Source organism: Martes martes (genome assembly GCF_963455335.1).
Source record: "Martes martes genome assembly, chromosome: X".
NCBI lineage: Eukaryota > Metazoa > Chordata > Mammalia > Carnivora > Mustelidae > Martes > Martes martes.
The window spans coordinates 9,826,660-9,852,561 of NC_137897.1; the positions used below are offsets into that span (position 1 = coordinate 9,826,660).

Here is a 25,902-nt window from a genome sequence, read left to right on the forward strand (position 1 = left end):
CTGTCCCTGTCCATTACAAAGTTCATCATTTAAGCAATTAACGATACATATGTATACATGCAATGGTGACAAGCTCTTTGACTCAGAGTTGCTGAGTACTAAGGAAGACTATCATAGGGAGAGTTGACAGGTCAGGGAAGGCCTTCTTGAGGAAATAACATTTGGGCAAAGATTTGAAAAATAAGTTGATATTAACAAGACAAAACGAGAGGCATAAGCATTCCTTGGGATTAAGCAATAAGGTGAGCATGAGGGGCTAAAAAGACACCAATATAGCTATAGGGGAAGAAATTAGATGAGTAGAGGATGAGGTGAAGGACAATAGAGGCATGCCAGACCATGTGGAACTTTCAGGTCACATTAGGTAGTTTGGGTTTTTTTTGTTTGTTTTACCCAAAGATCAGTTGAAAGCCACAGTGTTAATCAGGGCATATGATATAATCAGATTTTTGACTTTTAAACGACTACTCTGGCTAGAGTGTATGGAATGAGGTGGAGGAGGATCAGCTATTGGATCAGGTAGACTAGTAAGGCAACTATTGTACTGTATTGCTACAATACAGAGAAGAAATAAGGAATGCTCAGCTGGGGTTGTGGAGAGTGAGATGGAGAGAAATGGGCAGATCTTGGAAACATATGAGGGATGAAGCCAATAGGGCTTGGTGAAGAACTGAATATGGTGGGTGCTGGAGAAGGAGTCTTAGAGATGATGCCTTGGCTTTTGGTTGGCAACGATGAAACAGCCACAGTAGAATAGGAATGGATTTGGAGGAAGTATTAAAAGTTTGGTTTTGACATGGGAAATTTGAGGAGCATTTGAGACATTCAGCAGAAATTGTTTAGGAAGCAATTTGATATACAGGTCTGGATAGAATATATATATTTGTGTGCCGTCTGTGTAGGAGGGTAACAGAAGGCATATACATGCAAAATATTGTCTAAGAGAGTACAGTATGAGAAGAAGAGAAAACCTAGAATGTAGCCTTTAGGAAATCTAACTTTTATAAGCCAGGTAGACTAGGATATGCCTGCCAAGAAGACAGAATAGGAGGCAAGCTAGGAGTATACTGCATCATGAAATCAAGGAAGGAATGTACTTCAGGAGAGCAGGATGGTGGTTGCTAGGGACAGAGAAGAGGAGGGAAATGGGGGAGTTGTTAACCGATGGGTATAAAGTTTCAGTGATGCAAGATGAATAAGTTCTAGAGATCCACTATACAATATTGTGTCTATAGCTAACAATATTGTATTGCACACTGAAAAATCTGTTAAGAGAATAGATCTCATGTTAAATGTTGTTACCACAATAAAATAAAAATAATTTTTAGAAAAGAAGGGAAAAGAGACCAATAATGTTGGTCTGTTTCTGTGGATTGATAGAGCTGGAATCCAAGTTGAAAAGAGCTGAAAAAGTGAAACAAGGAGGCTGGGACACGTGGCTGGCTCAGTTGTTTAAGTGTCTGCCTTCAGCTCAGCTCATGATCCTGGAGTCCCGGAATCTGATCTAGTCCTGCATCGCATCAGGCTCACTGCTCAGCCAGCAGTCTGCTTCTCCCTCTGCCCTTCGGCGTGTTCTCATGCTCTCTCTTAAATAATAAAAAAATAATATAACAAAAAAATCTTTAAAACAATGAGGAGGCTGGGGCGCCTGGGTAGCTCAGTGGGTTAAAGCCTCTGCCTTCGGCTCAGGTCATGATCTCAGGGTCCTGGGATCAAGCCCTGCATTGGGCTCTCTGCTCAGCGGGGAGCCTGCTTCCCTTCCTCTCTCTGCCTGCCTCTCTGCCTACTTGTGATCTCTCTCTCTCTCTCTCTCTCTCTCTCTCTCTGCCTGCCTCTTTGCCTATTTGTGATCTCTGTCTGTCAAATAAATTTTTAAAAAAATGAGGAGGCTAGACTAGATCCCCTTTAAAGTGCCTTCCAACTTTAAAATAGTAAATGTTGCGATTTCATGCTGCTGGCCAGAGCTCCTCTTTGTCACAGGTTTCCCTACTCACCCTACTCCTGGCTAATAAGAAGACTCTATCATTGAATGAAATAATTTGCAAAGACCGTATTACTTTAAGCACCATTACAACCTCAAACAAACTTGGGACAAATCATTCTCTTCTACGTTTACATACTTTTTTTTTTAAATTTTATTTATTTATTTGACAGACAGAGATCACAAGTAGGCAGAGAGGCAGGCAGAGAGAGAGGGGGGAAGCCGGCTTCCTGCTGAGCAGAGAGCCCCATGCTTGGCTCTATCCCAGGACCCTGAGATCATGACTTGAGCGGAAGGCAGAGGCTTAACCCACTGAGCCACCAAGGCGCCCCTATTTTTTTTCTTTTGAAAAGAATCTTGAACACAAAAAATTCTTATATGATTTTTCCCATAGCACCAGTTGAAGAAACATATTTCCAAGAATTGGTTTTATTTTTTGGGTCAGGACTGCAGGGATAAAATCAGGTCTAGAGTTTCCATGTGGATGAATTTGGAAGTGAACAGATTCGAAGCTGCAGTCCAGGGATGTCTCACACTACACTCTACTATTTTCCTTTTAAATTGAATCACCTTTTCTGGGCTTTGAGAACTAAGAGAACACATCCAAAGAATTGATTTTGTATGTAAGCAGAATGCTTGGGCACTTGCTGCTTTTCATCTAAAGAGAGATTCCTATATTCTCACTCTCTTGGTAGGAAAGAAATCTAATAAAAGGTCATATAGACCATTGCTACTTCGAGTGAGATCAGTGGACCAGCAGCATCAACTTCAGCTAGGAATTTGTTAGAAATGCAGAATTTAAGGCACCACCTCAGACCTACTAGATCAGAATATGCATTTTAACAGGATCTTCAGGTGATTCATATTAACATTAAGAAGTGAAAAGAACTTGTGATTTTTTTCTCAGAACCTACTTTTTAAAAATATAGAATCCTTTGTTACTCTGCTATGATATTTAATTAATCCAAGGACAGATTAGTCATTTACGGACTAAAACCTAATCATTTTGTTTTAAGATTAAGACCTGCAGTAGAGTGCCAAGGTGACTAAAGAGATATATTTTACAGGCAAATAGCTCATCAGCTCATGGTAGAACACATATTTTTCATTTCTCCTTACCAGAGGCTGCTAATTACTTGCATTGGACTACTTACTTTTCCTCCTTTAGTAATAATAATATTTGTAAATTTACTTTGAAATAGCAAGATTACCTGTCATGATTTTGTATAGGTGTTATAAACTTTCACTATTTTCTGTCTCCTTAGCCAGTTTAGAAGAACATCTACACTTTTTTGCATGGCCCTCCTTGGTGATTAACATCTGGAATGGACAGATGAAAACTCAACCCTCAGTCTCACCGTTCTTTTCTGTTTCTTACATGAAACCCTACTCTAACCTTTAATCAGGGCAGAAAAAGATTGCTACTGCCCCCTGCTGGCCTGTTTTATTTTTCCTCCTCTACAAATCGAATAGGATGCCCAAGGATTTTGAGCCGCGGAAGAAAGCTCAGCGGAAGGGACTTTCACTAGTAGAGAGGTAGAGATCCTTTGGGAACAGGCGGCTAAAATCAAACGAAAACACTCAAGGGGCGAAGAAGGCATAAAGGGCTTCTAAATTAAATTATTGATCTTCATGAGCCTTTTTCTGCACACGGACTTGTCTATGCCAAGGGAATGTCCCCTTCTCTGCAACACAGGACTCCTCTTTTGCCTTTAGGTTCCACTGACAAGGAGTGAACTACACACTCCCCTATTATAATTTCAGTACTCTGGATTCTGCTTTCTGCTTCCCCCAATTCCCCTTTCCCACTTCTTGACCGTATTCCCTTTTCTTCTTCAAACTCCCGTCCCGCCCACCTACCAACAGACTCTCATTTCTAGGGGTCAGACCCTAATCTCCTTCACCCTCCCTGTCTACCCTGATCTCTGTTCTCTCCTGATTGTCATCGCATCCCCCTTTAGCACCCTTTCCCTGAACAGAAAGCCACTCTTTGCCTTTGAACATCAGGCTTGTCCCCTCTTGAATGCCTCTCCCCGACCCCCGCCCCAAGCGACTGAAAAAGGAAACATGCGCACTTCAGAGCTAGGAGCTGTCCGAGTGCTGAAATTTATAGGCTGGGTAAGATCACGTCTCCCGTCTCTTTCTGTAGCTCTCATTCCAGCACAGGATCTCAGCAATTTTGCCCTCTTCCCCCGTGCCCACTCTAGCGCGCAGAGTCCTTTCTTCTCTCTCATTTACAACTTCTTTTAAAAAGAGAACATTTTCTAGAGAAAAGGGATTTGCTAAGCAGAAAGGACATAAAACAAAAGCCACAGCAACCCGACTTCCAGCATGGCATTGTCACCAGCCCCCTTTGCATGGTGATGCGATTAAGGTAGCGGCATTTTTATTATTCAGGAAAAGCAGCTGGGGAATCCATCAGTTCTAAGGCTTTGTCTTTCCTTGGTTAACTGATGGTCCTGAGCCCCGGTTTGACCTGACCATGATGCCTAGGACTGGCACTTTTTGTTTTTTCTCAGCAAACTGTACAAACCCAAATCTCTTTTTGATTTTCAAGGAAACTAGATTCCTGCCAGATTTCGAATCGGGACAATAAATAGATACTTTGCCCTAGCTTCTTTCTGGAATCATTTCGGAGATATTTTCCACAAGCATCACAGAAACAGGAATGAACCGGCAGCTAGTGAACATTTTGACAGCCTTGTTTGCATTTTTCTTAGAGACAAACCACTTCAGGTAGGTGAAACGACTTTGCATGCTGATATTTTCCCCCATGAAAACTGTTTGAAAGAGAACGTGTCATACATTTTTATCTATTTTTCTATGCCCTGGACCATATTATTTTAATTTTAAAGAGGAGAGTTATATTTCTTTTGTTCTTTTAAAAGGCGTAATTATGGTGGGAGGGTGGTAAATTTTCAAAGGCAAGTTTTATGATCCATAACCCCACTCTATGCATTTCATCACATTTTCACAGCAATGTGATATTAAGGAAGTCTAATGAGTTGCATGCTCTTTACATTTCTATATAATGATGATGATTATTATTATTTTTGCTTTCAAATTCCTCTGAAAGTCATTTAAAATGGTTATTGGATGCAATGCTTCTCATATGGTGGAAGTGATTGGATTAATTTACAAGGAGGATGCTCATTTTATATAAAATATAAAAGAACCCTAATTCTTAGTCAACTTGAAACTTCTATTGTATTTCAGCAACTAGATGCATACTATGAGCACTACAATTCAGGAAATTGCTTGAAACATCAAAAATATTTAAAATCTCATTTTACCACTATGTTCCATTGCTCAGTATATTTGGAAACTGAATGCCTACCAAAATTTAATTAATATGACATGTTTGTATTTATCTCTGCATGAGAAATGGACTGTGCATAATTAAAATAAGTGGCAAATCATTATTTGCATGTGCGTAATTTTCTACCTAGTTTATAAGTTGTCAAATCAGTTTATACTTCAAATTATCAGATGATTACCAGTAAGTGAAATAGCCACCCTAATGGCAGAGGTTCTAAGACAGCATAGAGACAGGAGATGTTCATACAGAAAAGTCTAGACTGTTCATTTAATTTTCACTAGATTTTATGGTATTTTTTTACAGAACCAAGAGAAATGGAACATATAGCTAATGTTACGAGTACTGGGAAAACCCAATATGTTCCTTTCAGGTTCACACCTACTATGATTAAGAAACACCGTAGGCTGGGTTTCATTAGAAGCATCATCACCATCATCATCATCACCACCTTCATTACCACCACCACCACCACCATCATAATTAAATAATACTTGATTAATCAGATGAATCTGCATATGGGAATGTGAGTATTTTTAGATGATTGTATCAATTTTTAACTCCTACCAAATGTTTAAATCCTCTGCACTTAATACTTTGCATTTAATACTACTTTGAAAAACTGGCAAAAATGTGGTGTTTTCTCAGTGACAGAATTAACAAGATTATTTGTTAAACTATTAAAAATAAAGCTTGTAAAATATTATGCCTTAGGGAAGAAATAGACATTCAGTAAACCACTATGTATTGTGAAAGAATTCATTTCACTACAAACCAAACAGGCTCTTTTTATAAGCCCTTTAAGGAAAATGAAAATATGAGAAATTTTCCAATCACATTTAGTGTTTGTGATAATGCAGAAGAGAAAATGATTTAGAAGTTCTTTTTCATGACTACTTTACTGGAGAGTGAACAATTTAAATGCTAATATATAAATAACATCTGATAAAATAATAGAAGTACAGACACACTTATTGTTGACCTATTTTAGAATGAAGTTAAATTTCCAAGTGAAGCCTTCCTTTTAGACAATGCATTGAAAATTATTAATAGTTGATAGCTGGAATAGAATCTAGCAGGTGAGAAAATAAGCAATGGAATAATTAGTTCACTGTTTACTTTGTTCTGCCCATCTTATTATATATTTCCAATAAAAAGTAGAGGATTTACATTAAGGGCTAAAATGCTGGAAGAATTGTTTGAGAGTCATGGGGGAATGATTTTAAGACAATCACATTTTAGAAATTATCATCTTCATTTCTCTGATGAGTCTAGAAAGAAACAGCTTTAACTATATGTCCATAAAATCTACAAAATAAGCTATGCATGTAGTATCATCTTAAACATCTTTATGGCTATAGTTTGGACATCTGGGAGATATGACTCAGGATTTCTAACTCTCATCATTTAAAGTTAACTTTAGAGAATGTACAAATTCTGAAGTTGACCAAAGAGTTTTTAATTTTCTTTTTCTTCTTACTAACATAACACATATATTAACAAAACATGATGTCAAACATTCTGTGAGCCTTAGCTCTCAGGCATCGAGAATGAAATTGTTGCTAAAAAAAAGTTGATGATGTGTTTAGGACGGCTTTCTGCAAAGACCATGACTCCAGGTCTGGAAAACAACCTTCGCAGACCCTATCACCTTCAGATTTCTTGGACAAATTAATGGGAAGGACATCAGGATACGATGCAAGAATCAGGCCAAATTTTAAAGGTAGGCTCCAATTAAATTTATGTTAAGCCTATGGGAAATCTAGGTGTTTGAATAATCTGAAATAAGTTTTAATCAGGTCTTTTTATCATAAAATAATGTAGTATTCATTTCATTTGGCATTCTTTTGAGATAGCCAATTTAATAGTTTAAATTTTATATATTGTTTGCCTCTTTTGAAAACTTTCCTCATTAGTATTCTATTCCACAAAGAAGACTAATGTCAGAGATTATTGCTACATTCCCTTTTTTGATCCTAAGTGGGAGTATGACTGGAAATGACTCCAAGAGTAAATGATGGATTTGACTTATATGTGTGTCTACCAGGAATCATTCAAGATTCAATGATTATTCAAAATCTTTGGTTTCCGTTTTGAATACTTACTCCCAAAGTGAAGTTTGAATCTCAATATAAAACGTGCCATTTTACACACTTTCAGGCCTCTCTCATTTCTGAACTTTGTGGCAAGAGGCTCTAATTGAATACATCAGAAATTTTTGGTTTTCTTTTGTTTATACATTTTAATTGTTTATTTGAAATTGTTTATCTAAAATTAACAAATACAGAATTGTAAAGTACACATGTCAAAGATGGTGGATACTTTCTTTGTTCAATTGGAAGCAAACCAAAAAGTTTGATATTTTTGTTATTTAATGTTATAAAAATGTGATTAATCATCTGTAAAAATTATTTTTTATCTATTTGATTTATTTTTATGCTAAATAAGAAACAATTATTAATGAATGAATTATTTTTGATGTTTTAATTTCTAAATACATATTTTAAACAATTGCATTTTATCTTGTAATTTAATGTAATGCATTGTGGAGTGCTTATAATATTTTACAAAAGAAGAATCTTATAATATTCTAGATAGTATGTTGTAATTCCATTGCTTTGGTTTTGCTTATTAGCGACTTAATTGGATTGCTTTCTTTGAGTTTTGATTAATTTTTATTATTGGCAAATATGAGCATGAAAATTAAATTCTAGATTCATTTCAGCTTTAAATGCTACAATTCTGAATATACCCAGCTAAGGGCACATTTTATAAAGAGTTATGTCATAATTTTGACAAAACAAGTATTTCTGATTTATAGAGTATTTCCAAAAGAAACAACAGAACTAAATTCAAAGCTTGATATTCCTGAAAACAATTTTCATGCTCATCCCATTTCATACTAATTTTGTAATCATTGCTTTGGAAGTCAATATTTGAAATAAAATCCTATGAGTAACATATTAAGAATGAGCTTTCAATGGGACCACTTATTCTTACATTTATTCACTTAGTCATTCAATAACTTCTGAGTCTGAACTATATGGGAAGTCAACTACTGCATGCATTGAAAAGTTGAGAGATGAAACAGGTTTGGGTGCTATCGTCGAAAAATTTTAGTGGGGAAGGTAGATGTTACATGAATATTTATAAAGTAACATATATTATGAGACAGAAATAGTTAAGTAGTTAATAGTTAAGTAACATGAGGAAGTACAGATAAAATGCTACAGGATTCCAACAAATGAAGAGATGATTTCCTGTTAAGCTATTCACGGAAGGTTTCATAGAGAAGGCCCAGGGATGGAAAATCATTTCAAATTTATATGGATCTTGTTTAATAGCAGCTATTATTCATTATTTTCTAGAAGTTGCTTTTCAAAAGGGGAGAAAAGTGTAGAGTAATAAACAAACACCCATGTTGCCATTTGCTACTTTAAATGACCACATAGAATGAGCAATCACTTTCACACAGCTTTTTTTCTCATTCTTCTGGGGATGTCACCCTTTGGAAACAACATTTCTCATGACTCTAAAGGATAAATAAATGGAGAGATTATCAAGTATAGGAAAGCATGGCCATGTTTTTGAGATTTTTTTCACTGCTTAAAGACCTGAGCACAGGATGTTTTAAAGACTTATAAAAGGGAAATGGGGTAGATATCCTTTAAGATTCGAACATTAATGAATTTCACCGAGTTTTGTCTCCCACTCCCTTTAACTCTCCACCTCAATGAACCCTGATCCTCTTTCATAAATTTTATTTACATGAACCATTTATAGAATATTAATTACATAACAGCTCCCACAATTATCTTTATTCAGAGAATCTTGGCTCTTCCTGGATATAAAACATTCCCCATTATTTTAGAGTAAAATAATTCTCACTCCTTGGTATTCCCATGAAACTTCATATGTCTAATATGGTTCTTTTGCATATTTACATTTTATCAACCCACCCCACACTGCATCTGAGAGGGGAGGGTTGTATATAGAGTTATATATAGAGAGAGTTATATATATGCACACACAAACACAAATATGCACATATACACAATATAGGTAAAAGAAGTCATCTTTTCTCTGCAATGAGGATATAAGGACCAAGAAAGAGAGGAAAATGTAGATCATTTATGAAGATTAGTGCGACCACTTAGTTGTAGTAGATGCTGAGGGTAGGAACTTTTGAGGAACCAACCAGTGGTCACAGTGACTAGCAAAGATGATCTTAGTTGAGCTGAGGAGAAAGAAATAAAAGAGATCATAGGGAACTTGTAACAGTGAGGAGACTAGGAAGAACTATAGACTTATTATAACCTACTATGGTTGATTAGCAATGTACCAATGAGAAATTTTATATAGTAGGTAGAAATGAAGGATGATTAGGAAATGCGACTATATCTAGACAGTGACAGGCATGCTGTAAATGCTAAAAACCAAATGGCTATGAAAACAATAAACATGATGATGATGATGATTTTGAAAACAACAATAATAGTAATTAATAAGAGGACAGAAGGGCAAGATTTGACCACAAAAATAAAAGCAAGAGTGAAATATGGGTGGTTGAGGTACAAGGAATGGCTTTTCTAGATTTCTTATTAAATATTAGTTCTGCTCTGTTTTCCTTGCTGCCATACACTGGCAAGGGAAAAGGAAATGCATACGCATAATTTTTCTTATTGGAAGGAATCTTTCCTGTATACTTTCAAGTCAGTAAAATATTTCATGTCTATTCCATATCCTTGATGGCCTCTGAAAGATGTCATAATGGGCATATACACAAGAAGGAAAATGGATGTAAGCTAGAAAAGGGGACCAGAAATGAATCAGACTTAGGCTCTGTAATTGAGAGCCATTCTTAGAAACTACAGGGAAAAAATAGCTTTTCTGATGTGCTGAAGCACAAGTGTATAAACAAAGTCATGAGTCAGATTTGCCAGTTGCATTCCATCTATAAGATCCATAGAGACCTGGGTCAGACCTTGTCAAAACACAAATTTTCAAAATCTTCAGTTCAGATGAAAACACAAGCTAAGTCCATTCACAATTACCTGGTTCTGAAACCATGGTAAATATTGATTCTATGTCAACAGAGGGGCCACTTTCCCCACTTGGGTGATTTGTCTCATTGTCAGTTGATTTATCATGGTGTTACTCCATCATCGTATCAGATACTCCTTTGTCAGTGTTACTGCATCTTGAGAATGCCACTTTAAACATTAAGCTTTTAAGGAGGCCAAATGAAATGCTCAAACCTGGGCAAAATACATTAGTTCTGATTCTGTCTCTTTGAAACAAAGCCTTTATCTATTTTAATGAAATTTTCTTTGAAAATAAAATTAGAGTTATATCCTAAATTTCATCCCAATGTGAATAAATACATTCCACTATAGCATTCATTTTGGAATAGGATCTGGAATGGATGGTGCCAGGAGATAATTATTCACTCCACTTCTTTGTGCATGCCATGCACACTAATTTTTTTCTATGTCTGGAGACCTAAATTTGAAAGTGTGATGTGTGACATTAAAACCTACATTTGCATGCAATATGGTTTCCTTCATTTTCTAAGGAGTTATCAGATCAAGAGGTGTTTCAGATACAAGTAGAAATAGTCCCACTTTGAAAAAACTAGAGGTTCAGATTTCTTCCCTTGGAAATTCTATTTATTGTCTGTAGCCAAGTGGAGCTCAAGCTCAAATGTTGTGCTTGCCAATCCCTGTAGGGGGTGGCTTGAGCACAAATGTCCAGCAGGGACATTTGGAAAGGGTGATTCTCTCAGTTAGGATAATGCAGCCCCAGCAGGATCATTTCTTTGATCACCCTGGTAGATGCGGGCATCAGATGTTACTATGTTTTCCGAGAAAAAGAATAGAATGCTTGCAAGTATCAGAAATATTTGACTTGAGTGCAGGAAGTTGCAGAAAGAGTGCAGCCATTTTAGAACAAGACAATAGGAGATAAAAAGGAGAAAAGTATTATTGAAATGAAAGACTGGAGGTAACAAAGGGAAATTTACATATGACAGTTTTGTTCAGAAATGACATTGATGAAGATTTTTGAACATCTGAAATCCATTGGCTGTGTCACAATCTAGCTTTTCTCTGATGTATGGACACCAACCAACACATTTGTATATACTAGGCTTCTACTATTGGCCTACAAGGTGCTTGTAGTATGAGGTGACATCAGGAAGGAGACGTCTATAATATTCTAATAGGCTCTGGCAAAGTAAATGTTTTCCAGTCCACGGTGACAGAGTAATATAGTGGAAAGGGTCCTAGACTTGGATTCAGAAAACCCAAGTTCATGTCCTTTTTGAGAAAAGATATCTTCACCTTTCCATGCCTTATGTTTTCTTCTACCTTTGCATGAGTTGTTCTGAGCATCAAATGAGATCATGCATCTGAATGATTTGTTTTTAACTATTAAGTTTATTGCAAATAATTTGAATTATCAGTCCCTATTACTAGCCCCTCATTTCTCTTTTATAACCGGCACTGATGGCATATTGTCAAAGCTAACCCTTTATGGTGGTTGGGGTCTTATAATTGCTTGATTTTTTTTATGGTATAAAAACAAGTCAGAAAAGTTCAGTCCCTTAGAATCCTATTGCAGTAATCAGAACATAGATGTCATGTGTCTCAGCTGGTTCTCCTTTTATTCGATTGGTGGGAAGATTTCCAACCTGAAAGAGCTATTTCATATTCATAAATATGAAACAAAGAGGGAGCCATTTGCGGGAAGGAATTATCTTTATCCATTCAAATCCCATCCCTGATTATTTTCTTGGACTCATTTTTAAATGAACCAAGGAAAAGAAAGAACCAATTTTACTTAGTCCTAGAAAGAAGGACCCTAAACTTAACTGAAGATATATGACTGTCATTTCTTATATAATTTCTTGTCCAGTTATTGCACTTGCAAGGGTCACTGCACAAGCATGCAGAATTGATTTTTTATTTTAGAGCAAGTATTTTGAAGAGAACATTTGGTCTCTACAACATGGCAGGTTAAGAGCAATAGAAATGGAAGCTCATAATTTAGTTTTTGAGAATGTATTGTTTTGCTCCTTGGTTGATTCTGGGTAACTTTATATCCTTAATTTCATTAATGAAGGGCTTAAACATTTTATTCTAATCTCTATAGTGCTTGCTTGTCCGCCTTGAGGGACAATTCTGTCCATTTTGCTGATAATCAGAGACTTCATTAAAAAAAAAAAATAACAGCATTGATATTGGGATATCCTGGTACTTAATGAGTGGGCATTATAATGTGTCCACTTAGGGTTATCAGCTTTAGAGTGTGGAAAAAAAAATCATCATTTGTTTGTTCTTGGTAGTGTTGAATTTTTTTTTTTTTTGGTGTGTTGGATATACATGTTTGGAATAGGGTCTTAAAAATGGAAATATAGTTGATCAAGCCTCATAACAACAAGGTCTTTGGAAGCGTTCTGGGTTCTCTTTGGAGTTAACACCTTGTGAGGCTGTCCTGACTGTGGCACACAGCATTTTCTCACTGACTTCTTTCTTGAGAGGGCTACTCTGGACACTTGTGACTGATTGCAGACATTTTTCGCCATGTGAAATGCACTAAAGGAAGGACCTTCACAAAAGAATAGATCTCTAAGTGATATTCTTAAGTGAGCAGGACATTTAAAAATAAAGTCACTGGTTACCCTCTTGGAGTCTAGTCTGGCTAGCCAACCAAATGTGGTCATGGGGCAAGTACAAGAGAAAAGCCGGACACTGCCTTGGACTCATGCCCTGGCTTGTGTATCCACCATATCCTTATGAATGTGAGTATATCAAATGGTGTCTCTACTTTCTTAACACATTTATCCAAGAGGCCAAAATCCTGGATCAAGTCAAAATATGGAAAGACAATGGGAAATTACCACGAATGTGACTGCCTAAGTTTTGTTTTCTTTTCTTTTTTTTTTTTTTTAAAGATTTTATTTATTTATTAGAGAAAGAGAGCACAAACAGGGGGAATAGGAGAGGGAGAAGCAGGTTTCCCACTGAGCAGGGAGTCCAATGCGGGACTCAATCCCAGAACCCTGGGACCATCACCTGAGCTGAAGGCAGACAGCAACCGACTGAGCCACCCAGGCACCCTCTAAGTTTGTTTTTGATTTCTTCTTTTTCTCTGATGGGAGGGAGGGCCATATTTTCTTGAGGAAAAATAAGCTACACCTGCCCATGCATTTTCAAAACAACAGAATAAATCTGTAGCAAGGGAGCATCTATGTGGGCACAAAAAATTACACATAAGGGTTCACATCTTTATATTGCAGTCTAAACACAATTCATTTGTTTGTTCCTCTTAAATAGTGAGTAATTACTATGTGCCAGGTGCCATGTTACTTGCTAAGTATACAGTGGTAAACAAAAATTCAAGCTTTTAAATGTCTGTTTTTACTTCACTAAAAACTGGAATATAATTTGTAAATTGAATTCTGTATCATCCAGGACCTCTGCAGGAAAGAAATGGCACACTTTAATGGGGTATGAGAGGGTTTGGAAAACCAATCCCCCAAAAGAGAGTTTAGTACTTCAAGACCTGAAGAGGCAAGGGAGGGAATGGTCACCAGAAAGTAGAGAATGTGGCTATACAGACAGACCACCTAATGAGATCTGTGCAGCAATGTAGTCAATCGGTGCTGTCCTAGCAGGGAGAAAGCGAGAGAATAAATATTTAGACCTCACTTCCTCCTGTATTTCATTTTCTCGTGGGAGTCTCATTGGCCAAATTCAGTTAGAAGTCAGAAAGCAAGGGAGCTCAAAGGAGCAAACTCAAAACGTCAGCTTCCCAAGGTACAGAGAAGAACAGGAAAGAGAAGAGCGTGTCTCTGCGCAGGAAATGGAAGATAACAACACAAAACCAACATAGGAGCAAAGACATTCCTCAGTCTTCAGGTGGTGGACCAGATATCTCCAAAAATGATAAATCAGTTTAGTAAGTCTTCCTTTATCAGTCTTGGGAAAGAAGGGAAGTGAGAGAGGGGTATTGTTGGGATAAATTATCCCAATATTTACTGATACCTCCAAAGGCAGAGGAGAGAGACGAAGATAATGTAAGATGATAGTTCCTTCTCCTAAACAGACATCTGAAAGAGGTGCAATCAATGGAATGGTATGTGTGCGTGTGTGTGTGTGTGTGTGTGTGTGTGTGAGAGAGAGAGAGAGAGCGAGCTTTCTGCAGAGTATATGAAAATAATTAATGTAGTTTCCTGTCTATCTAATATGTGTCTACATTTGCCAATACTGTATTGTTGTGCTTGCCCCATGGCAATCCTCTCCAGGCTCCTTCTGCTGGGTGTGTTGTGGGCTTAGATTTGAGCACAAGACTTAATGCCAAGTCTCTTTGGGGCAGCATTTCTGAGACACATGCTTTCCCTTTGTGCTCTTCTGTTCTACACAGAGCTGTAGAGAGTTAGAAGAAAAAAAGATTAGGTGGAGGTTAGAAGAGCATGAAGACCAGGAGCAGAGTGGTGTACATTTCAAAGAAATGGCAGGGCTGAAGGAACGGTTGCTTGTTTTCCACTCCTTGGTGGTTTGATTACTGCACCTGAAATACAGCTACTTATCATGGCAAGTCTGCTACTTTAGGAAAATCTCAGAACCACTTTGCCATGTAATTTTTCTTTTATTTTTAAAAGCCAGTGTATATAGAAGATAATATAATCTATCATTTTCTGATTTATTTACATTTAAATACTTCAAGATATTGATTTCTAAGAACCACTTCATGTTTAAGAAGTCAGTTGAGATTTCTTTTGCCAGGTTTTTTCTTAGAAAAAGCATTTTTTGCCTCCCAAATATATTCAGGAAACAAGGGGTCAATGTATTTAGCTTTGAACCTCAAAGTCTCTGAAAAGTGAATGATATACACATGTGGCAAACCACACTGTAACAACTCATTAGATGTATTTAATAAATACAGTGTGAAATACTCACAGTGGAATTCTTATATTCTACTTTTTCCATTGCGTTAACTCTGGTTTTAGTACTTCAGTGTTGTATAGACTATGTGATGTCTTTCTCAAACAATGCTTTTCAGAACACCTGTTCCAGAGCCATCTGAGTCCTGTTCAAAAAGCACATACCTGGGCTCCACACTGCCCCAGCTCTACCTCTCCAGAATTGCTGAATGATGAGATCTTAAAATATTCACTTGAACAAATTCATAACTCCTCACACCTTAAGCACTATAAGACCAGAATGAGAAAATTTTGCCCTTGTGTCTGAAGGATAATATCTTTCTTGTAGTATTTTTCCCAAGATACTCTATGCCAGTGATTGCCTTACCAAATAAAGGGGGGTGAAATACCACAGGTGAAAAAAAAAATGTAAACTGAGACTCATGAGGACTGGTTGTAACTCTAGTTTTGTCAGCTGTAACCTGGAGCACACCACCTAACCTTTCTAGGATTCATTTTTCTCACCTCCAAAAATAAAGGACTTGGGGCAAGATGTCTTTGTCACTTCCAACATTGATAGTCCCTGGTCTTTATATTCTAAATTAAAATTCTGTGGTATGTGCTTTTATAAATTATTAATTCACCCACAGAAGAGCTTGGATACATCCAATTTTCCTAGGGAATTGGTCTTTACTCTGAGAAATATTAATTCTGTCCAGATTTTTTTTCAGTTGCTCATTTCTTATTTCAACTCCCAATATTTCAAGGATGATCATTATTCTACGGAAAGACTCTGGAAACTTACAAGGGGATTATTGAAGAAATAAGCCATTTACATTTTTGTCTTGCATTCAGTTTGGTGGTAGCAAATTCACGTACAGAGGCTGCTTCTGGGAAAAGTAGCTGCCATGTTTCTTTAGTTCAGCATCTGGCCAAAAATGTTTCTCAAAACATTAGTCCCACAAAATGTTCTCAGATAAAAGGTTTAAATGGAAAAATGGAAAATAAGAATGTGAAATTTTACAAAACATCCTCTGAGAGAGTCCCAATATCCACTAACATATTAAAAGTTTAGAGAAAACTTGCAGTAAAAATACACAAATATTTTTAAAACTTTTTTTACATAGGTGCTTATCCTATACTTATTTGATCATGGATTTCTTAAATGAGTAACATTCTGGGGAACTGGGGTTTCATGGAATACCTTTTGGAAATGTGGTCTTGGTAAAATCCATAAATCTAAATGAATTTTTTTTGCCCTGAAAATTGATGATGATGATGATGATGATGATGATGATGGGAAACCATCATGATGCTCTGCTAGAAAGATAATACCCATAAGAGTGAGAAGACCTCTGCATTCAGTAAATGTGGCTTTCATTTTGATACATGGTCAACATTAGCATTCTGCTGCCACAAGAGAATTACTCTACTAGTTAAAATATTATTGCAGGCTATTTATCTCCTGCTTCATTTACATGAATAAATGAGCAAACAGAGGCATTTTGAAAAAAACAAACATCGAAGACAAAAGAAACTACATTAGTCAATACAGCAAAATACTTTGATCTGATAATCATCTGTTTTAGTCTTTATGATTCTTGAATGCTGAATGACCAATACACATTTAAACAAGTGACTTTTAACCTTGAACTAAAGACATTTCTTCAGCAGGCTATGACAAAGTTTTATGCCTATATGAGGGATTTCCTTTTGGATTGCCATCTTCTCTTTCAGGCAGTTTTCCAAGATGGATAAATCTTATGGTTATATAATTTCCATCCAACTGTTTATTTAGAATTTTTTCCCATCACCTCCTTGAAATGAAATTTTTCAAATTTGAATCCATACTAAAAAAACCTCACATTTAAAAAATTGAAATTATGCAAGATTTATCTTAAATAACTTGTGTAGAATTACAATTAAGGTCTTCATTTTTTAGCAATAAAATATATTCTCTATTAGTCTTCTCAAAATTAATCATGTTTCATACTTACATATGTGAATTCCCAGGAAAAACTATTGAAAATTGTTTTCAATAAAGATGATGCAGAAAGAAACGTCTTTGAAATAATCACTAAATGTCTTGAAAAAAATTTTATATATTTATATATTATATTATTATATAAAGGTATATATATTTTATATATATTTATTTTAAATATATATTTTTATATATTGTATATATTATATATAAAATATATATACATATATCTTTATTACTAGTTCTTCCCCCATGCTTTCTCTGAGAGAGTTTGTCAAATGCCCAAGTATGACTTTTTTCTTCTTGTTTCTTACTCCAGGATCTTAGGAGGATATAGAGAAAAAAGTAGGGGTTGGGAAGTATTAAAGATACCTTAGATTTAACCAATGGCTCCTGATCCATTTCATTTATATCATAAAGTAGATGAAGATACATTGATGATGGAGCCACTACACATTCTGTATGAGACTAGTACTTCATTTGAAACACTGCTTCAAGGTATCCACAGTGAGGGCACTGGCGTTGCTGACATTCCACTGTACAACCCACAGATAATGCGATACCAATTTTTAAGATTATCTGGTGATTGAGGGTTGGCAGTCTTAGATATACAGCACCTTGGAGAGTAACTGAGTGAAGATTAATGAAGTTCTTCAACCTACACAGTTTGCTTACTCTTAAATTTTGTTTCATATAGCCTGGGTGCCTGACTCAGATTCCTTGATTCCTTATTATCATTTGCTCCTGATGTCACTGCTGCTTCTCCATTTCTAGGAGGCAGACAGTTGCATTAGATATTATGGGACTGAGGAGAAGGCTTTGGTGAATTCTTAGTTACAGAAGTCAGGAAATATGAACAAGAAGATAACATTTTCTCCAGTATTCTGAGATTTGCTTTCAAAATGAAGTATATAGTATCTTCCCCAAATAAAAAAAATTTAAGAAGAGATCATGCCTCTTTGAAAGGAAATGTCACATAGGACCAATGCCATGTCTTAGGAAAACTGGCACCAAAATGTCCATTTTTTTTTTTCAGGAGGATTTTTGATAGATAAAATGCCACTCTGCTTCTTCTAAAATTTGAGATCATAGCTTGTTAGCAACAAAGTTGCTATACTATTCAGTATTTATTTTCTCTGGAATATTCCTATTTTGTTATCTAGAGTTAGTGACCACTCTGTGACCAGTGGCATACTCAACCTAATCCTTACCAAATTAATCCTGTATTAGCAGGCCTATTTTTTTCCAGCTCTCCAAAGATAGGAGGAATTACCCACAGTTTGGAATACATGTTCCTTTTATTTCCCCCCAAGTACTACCTACATTTCCAATATTCACATTTGTTTATTAGGCACATATGCCTCATTTAAGCTCATCCTTTATTCAAATCTTCTGAACAGATATTCCCACTTAAAACCCAACAGGTGGCTTCCTGTTCCATAGATCTCCTGATGCCAACCAAGTTTAAAAATGCTGGGCTTTCAGGAAAGTGTTATGAATTTGTGACTTGGGGCAAATATCCCAAAGCCCATTTAAAAAAGGGTTTCCTCAGCAAGAGAACACAGTTATTGCAAGGAAAAAATTCCACATCTCTACTTGTGAGACAGACTCAGCAAACAGCATAATTACACGCACATTTTTTATTTCCTGCCTACTTTTGCAACCGGGTTTGCATAGGGCCCCTGGGTGAAGCATCTTCCATAGCACCCACTCACCCCAACTGAGTTCATTTAAGAGGTGTCAATGTACAGTTAACAGCAAAACAGCTTGGGTGAAGGAATCTTTGCGGAGCTCGGCGGAAGTGGATTGACACGTGAAGCTTCCGTGATTGAGTTATGATTCCTCCACCGTGGGACCTTTCTCATTCCTCTATACATTAAAAGAACATTATTATATAAGAATCTGGATCCAGGTGCTAACACTATGGGCCATAATAAACTGTGCATATGTAAAATCTCAAATGAGTGGGTATCCCTCAGTGTCTAACTTTTTGTATAAATGTCAGAATAAATTATCTGCTTCAGCGAGAGCAACACAGTTGAGGGCACTAACAAAAAGTGTCCATCAGTGACATCGTTGAAGTATACCATACAAATTGCAAAATGACACCTTTGAAAAAGTTATTTACTGCTGTGGCAGGTGCAAAGAAGGCAAAGAAATAGAGAATGGATAATAAATAGATTCTAAAGGCAAGCTAAGATCAGAAATAAACTCCTATACTTTTTTTAGAAAATTCATAGTGCAGCTGCTCTGGGGTGCCTGATTGGCTATATCTTTATCTGAATGCACAGGAAAAGCAAGCTGAGCTGTCATCCAAGAGAGTGCAGAGCTCAAAATACTAGTATCCTCGATGTTCCAGGCCTCTCACAACTCTTGAAATTCTCCTGGGACTTATCCCTTCCTTATACACCTGCACATGGCTTATAAAGATCTTCATGGTTAGATATTTTACTACAACAATCTGAGCTTAGATTTCTGAGAAGCAGGCCTTGTGTGCAAGTAATTTATTAAGGATAAGTGAGCAGGAGAGACAGATAAGAGAGTGATAAAGTCAGAAAAGAATGGGGGGAACCCCATATGGATGTGATCTCAGGCAAAGTCCAACAGAAGGCGGGGTCAACCTGATCCCCAGAGTTCCCAGGGAAACTTCAGTGTAAGCTGCATCCCGGGGTTTTCCTGACTGGAGGCAAAAGACCTGGCTTTTCATATTCCCCTCTGTCAGTTACTGAGCAAAGACTGCCCTCAGGGTGCACATAGGTGGGTGGGGAGAGTAAATTTCCCAAATGCTTCTATCTCTTTTCATGTGGGCAAAGGGACCCCCGGTAGCCCTAGGACAGTCCTCTATGAAAGGCCACATGTTCTGGCTACTGGAAGCAAAAGCACACTGAGGTAAGAGGCACAAAATGATAAATGGAATCAAAGGAATCTGGGTGGAGAATCAATATTGTCCATTTCAACATGACCATTCCACATTTCCAGCCATGCCCTCCCACTCTGTTCCAGCCTCAGTGCTGTTTCTTGTTCCTCTAACCTTTTATCTGTGGTGCTCTGGACTTTCATTTACCTTCACTGTGCCTGCCTTTCCAGCAGCCTAATGCCCACGTGTCCTACAGACCTCAGCATCCATACCATTTCTTCTAGAAAGCCTCTTTTCAGCTACCTAAGTCCAACCTGTCCTTCATGCTCAGTCTATAATCTCTATTGTGATTGGCGGCTTCCCGGTCTCTCTCCTTCCTAGGCTAGTTCAAGGAGGCCAGAGATTGGGCTTATCTCATTCTTCACTGTACCTGCAATATCTGACAGTAGGTCAGGCCAATAAACATTTATCAAATGAATAGAAAAACTTATAATACCAATCTTTATTCATAGAATCTGTAATAAAACAAAATTGGGTGTGAACCATTGAACTAAAATAATAAATTATTATCTGGTAATAGTTGTGATTTTTTTAAGTGCATGAAGTTTTCCCCCATACATTATCTCATCTGACTCCTTATGCATTTCTCAGAATGGAAGATGGCTGGAATTTTGTTTACCATTTTTCTTATTTAGGGGGAAGAACAAAGATACTTTGCTGCCAGACACGACTTAGATCAGCACTACCTTTCCAAATAGATAAAACCTAAGATGGAGAAGAATGTAGGTCATCATTTAAAGAATGAAGATAAAGACACTCAATCTGTAATACTTTGTTGAATGTATTTTTAAAGATTTATTATTTATTTGAGGGGGGGAGGACAGAAAGAGAGAGAGAAAGTTTGCTCACATTGAATTTATTTTTAACGTAACTGCCCCCCTTTCTATTGCAGGGTAAGTCTAATTTATCTTTGAAGTCTCAGGTTTTTATGCATTTCCTGTCTTTACAGGACCTTAATAAATGTTTAATGTTGAGTTAGTGGATTCACTCACATATAGATACATATCGGGCATTCTTTGTGCATTTGTCACTGTACTAGGCACCAAGTAGAGGAGAATTATAAGGAGAATTTTTAATTTACCAGCATTCTAACCTCCAACCTTTCTAGCCCACCTCCTTCTACTTTACCACTATTCCAGGGTCAATATCCCATGTATAAAAAGCTTTATTTTCCATGCCCAGTTCTGAACAGGAATGTATGGTGGCATCAAACATACCCAAATAAGATCCACTGGCCTGAGACAACTTTCTACTCAATGTCTGCAGTGTTTAGTAAATAAAACCAATGTACCCAAATGATACTCATTGTGAATATTGGACACACCTGAATTACCAGTAAGTTCCAATTGGTAAAGTACTATCAGATTCCCTTCAGGGTTATAGCCCATAACTCCTCCCAACCATTGAATTTGTTGTTGATTTTCCTCTAAAATTCTCCTTTTGAGCCTCATCTTCCAGCTTCATCAAAAATCTAAGAAAGGCACTTAAGGCATGGGATTTTCCCAGATTATGAGGCAATGGACCAAAAAATTTTCACAAATCCTAGGAAGCCCAACTAAGGTACCTACTACTAATGATAATCTTCATATTTCTTTGAAGAGTCCTTTATATGTGAGAGGTCAGTCTACAGAGGAGAAAAAAAAGTAGCTCTATGCTTCATAAAAGAAGTGTTGTTTGAATTGGGTCTTGAAAGATGAGTAGGTATTCAATGAATTAAAAAGCAAATTTCAGATAGGGAATTCTCGATGTCCAGAAAGAAAATGGCTAGATTGGGGGATAACAAAAGATGAGTATACCTAGAGGAAGTAAAAAGGGGGGGTTCATAGAAGATGGGGTTAGAGAATGAAGTTAGGGCCAGAGTATTAAGGAGAATATTATGGCATTTAAGTCCAATCATAGGTTACAGGAAGGCTACAAGGTTTTTAAACAGAGAAGGTGCATAATTAAATGTGGTTTCTAAGAAGATAACTCAAGATACATTTCAAATGATATACTAGAAAAAAGGGAAATCAAGGCCCCATGACAATCACCCACAAGAGAGAAACAGTGAAGGTTTAGGCTTAGGCAGTGACAATGGGATTAGAAAGCAGAAACCAGATTAACAAAATAAATTTAAAGCCAAATTGCATTAGAAAAAATATAGAGGGTACAAGAGAAGGCACAGTGTTTGACTCAAGTTTTCAGGTTAGGCAGCTGATCAGATGGTGATTTCGTTTACCCAAAGAGGAGCTATAAAGGAAAGAAGATGCTGAGGGAGGAAGATAATAAAGAGTTCAGCTTTGGGCATGTTTTTGAGATGACTGTTACAAATCCACACAGAGCTATCTAACCTGTAGTTAAAAATGTTAATTTGAAGCCAAGAAGAGATGTCGGGCTAGACATGTAAGAATGAGAGTCATGAGAATGTAATAGTATCAACTAAGATCATTCAGTGCCAAAGTGCAGAAAGAATAGAGAAGAGTGATAGGATGAAACTTGCATGCACATGGACATTGAGGGAGTGAGGGAAGAGAAGGACTCCATAAAGAGGACTGAGAAGCAGTCATCAGAAAGTCTGGAAAAGAACCAGGAAAAGGTGTAGTCACTAAGGTTAAAGGAAGAGAGAGTTTTGTGAATTAGGAAATCAACCATGCCAAGTGCAGCAGGAATGTTGTATAGAAAGAGGTGAGGAAATAGACCATTGGATTTTGTCACTGGGACATTTTTTACCTTAGCAAGGACAAAATTTCTCTAGAATAGGGAGAAAAAAGCTTAGACTGTATCTGGTTGTTGAGTGAATGAGATTTCAGAAAGTGGAGAAAAGAGTATGTAGACCTTTCTTTTAAAAGACTAATGCCGGGCACCTGGGTGCCTCGATTAAGCCTCTGCCTGGGGTATCCCAGGGTCCCCCATGAGCCCCACATCAGCTCTCTGCTCAGCAGGAAGCCTGCTTCTCCCTCTCTCTCTGCCTGCCTTCCTCTCTGCCTACTTATGATCTCTGTCAAATAAATAAATAAAATCTTAAAAAAAAAAAAAAGACTAATGCCAAGGAGGAAAAGGGGGAGGATCAGATATTGTCTTACAGATTTTGAGAGAAGGGAGGATTTTGTTTTGTCCCTTTTTTATATTAAGATGAGAAGAATGCATTTGTGAAATAAGGGAAAGGTGGATTGACAGCACAAGAAATATAGATGATAACTGATGAAGCAGAGTTCTGGAAAGGACAGAAGGGAGCAATGTCATGAGGACAGATGGAGAGATTACTCGTGCACTCAAGGAGAAATATCACTTCCTTACTTCAATAGTAAGTTTTACAGGTGGAGAGGAAGGAATTCAGGGTAGGTTCATATCTAACGGCTTCTATTTTCTTGGGCTCCATCATCTCCCACAGAGGAGTCGCTGCCCCTAGCCTGGGCTGGTCCTGTGTATAGTCACCATTAAGCTGGAAAAGAGCAGCAGATACTTGGTTTGTCTTTTTCTTTTTAGAGATAGAGAGAGAGAATGGAACATAGGGGCAGAGAATCTGAAGACACAGGGTTTGATCTCACAACCCTAAGATCATGACCTGAGCTGAAATCAAGAATCAGATGCTTAACTGACTTAGCCACCCAAGCATCCCATGATGATTTGTCTTAATGGTCCTCTTTACTATCAGGAAAGTCCACCTAGACATTCAGAAAGATTTGTAAAGTTTAAATGCATCATAAAAACAGTGTTTTCTACTAAAAATACACTTATCAATAGGCTTACTGGGTAGAGAGATTTTTTAAAAAACATTTTAAACCCAAGACCCAGAAGATGAAGCCAGAAGGGATTATTTGTCCCTCAGGAAAAAAGATGAGGGAAGTAAAGGTGCTCAGTGTCCAAGATACCCATCATTTGCCTTCTTGGCCAACACTCTATTGCTTGCTGCGTCTATCCATATATTTCACACCATTTTTCATTGTAGGGGCCCAGAAAGAGTTAATAATAATAATATTAGTTTACATTATTTGAGTCCTTACCATGTGTCAAGCATTCTTCTAAACGCTTTGCATATTCATTCACTGAATCCTTCTAATACCTTATACATTTTATTATTATCCCTATTTTACAGAGGAGGAAACTGAGAAAAGAGAGCACAGTGGTCTTTCATAGTCCTATGGCTAGAAAGGGTGTAGAGCTAGCTTTCAACCCCAGGTTGTATGCTATGAGTCCACCCTTTTACCACTAGTAGGACAGTAAAGGCCTAGAAGATTTGTGTTATTGTACACCAAGTTCATGAGTCAGACCTGCATCCATTTCTTAATTACACAGCCACGCTGGGGGCTGTGAGTCACGAGGCTTGCAAGAGGCTTTGAAGCATTTTCCTCAGAATCTGTTTATTATTCAACTTTATATCTTCCAATTCGAGCACGTTATTAATCCTTCATAAATATTTGATGAATGATTAAATGAATGAGCAAAGCTGATTTTCCAATCACCCAACGGCTTTCTGCTTGGAATATACTGGAACTAGCTTACGGATCGTGGGGGTGGGGAGACAGCTAGTGGCTGAGGAAAGAAGAAGAGATACAGTGACCGGTTCTTCACAGGTTACACATTTTGTGATTTTTGTCTCTGACTAATGGCATTTTGTAGTCATTTTTTACATCTTCTTTCAGTACAAATTCGTGATGTATTTAAATATATCCCAGAAAAATGCTGACGATGACATACCAAAAGCATCTGGCATTTTCTCTAGTCTGATAGCCTCCTTCCTAGTGCAGTTTACTATCTGGGCCCCAGGAATGTTTTCCTTTAATAATCTCAATCATTTGGACACAGTGGGAACAAATGCTAAGTCTGGGACCTGAAGCCTGCCATTCGATTCCCTTTATGATAACTTCCAATGTACATGAAGAGCCCAAGCTTGCAAAGATAACAGGGGAGGGAAGATTTGCTGCTTCCTGGAATAGTGTTCTTTAAGAACAAAGGACACCATTCTCTGAAACAACATATGTGGTCTTTTCTTAAGCAGAAGAAGCAGGGGCTGCTTATGTACAAAGTCAAGTTTACTTTGTAGCAAGGTAAAAATTAATCACAAAGTATTTGGAAGAAAGACTTAGGATGGGCCTAACTTCTAGGTTCTTTGGAAACTTATTGAAAGCAGTAACAGGACAGTCACTCTCCTTTCAAAATGGGCCATCTTGATGAACAAATGAAATAAGACACATAAAGCAAGTCTGGGCAACACAAGTTAATTCTTTGCTATATAAACATGCAGCTGTGTATGGAATTATGTCATGGACACTAGGAGTTCTGAGTAAGGGAGTTGATGATGGCTGAAGTGTAAGGAAGAGGTAGAACTTTAACTACAGGTGGGGTTTACAGTGATTAAGTCCCTCATAATGTGTCCGTTCACTTGTTCAGTGTGTTGTGTGCAGGAACTCATTTATTCCCTACAAACTTGACAAGTACTAAGTCACCAATTCCCTATTGGATCTGGATCCAGAAGCTGATGGTCAGAATCCTTCCAGCTGGCACAGCTGGGAGAGGCAGGGCAGCAGGTCAGATTCAGGCTCTCTCGTGCTGGAGCCCGCATACTTACCCAATGCACTCTTCCTAACGGTAGCCAAGGCAGACTACCAGTGTCTGTGTCTGCAAATGAACAGTGCATCTGACCTGAAGGGGAACTTTTGAGGAAGTATGCATGAACTCAGGGTAATCCCCAGAGAGAAGACTCTCATAGTGAGATTCTTGCCTTTTAACTTGAGGGACTTTCTACCTCCATTACCTGAGAGTTTGGGAATGGGGCCATTTCTCATCAAAGGATTCTTTT

The 25,902-nt window shown here is 37.4% G+C and overlaps 1 protein-coding gene across 2 annotated transcripts in view; it reads left to right on the top strand.

The window, feature by feature from the left end:
• Window positions 1-4,042: 4,042 nt before the first annotated feature.
• GLRA2 (glycine receptor alpha 2) overlaps window positions 4,043-25,902 on the top strand; it is a gene marked incomplete at both ends in the record, with an annotated part of 175,987 nt that continues 154,127 nt past the window's right edge. Inside the window, 3 exons of one of the 2 annotated variants that reach the window (XM_080795749.1) lie at window positions 4,043-4,099; window positions 4,641-4,717; window positions 6,887-7,020. In XM_080795749.1, the coding sequence (XP_080651875.1) occupies window positions 4,049-4,099; window positions 4,641-4,717; window positions 6,887-7,020 (262 nt within the window). Of the gene's footprint in view, window positions 4,100-4,640; window positions 4,718-6,886; window positions 7,021-25,902 lie in introns of those variants that run through there. The other variant, XM_080795748.1, reaches the window with a different exon arrangement.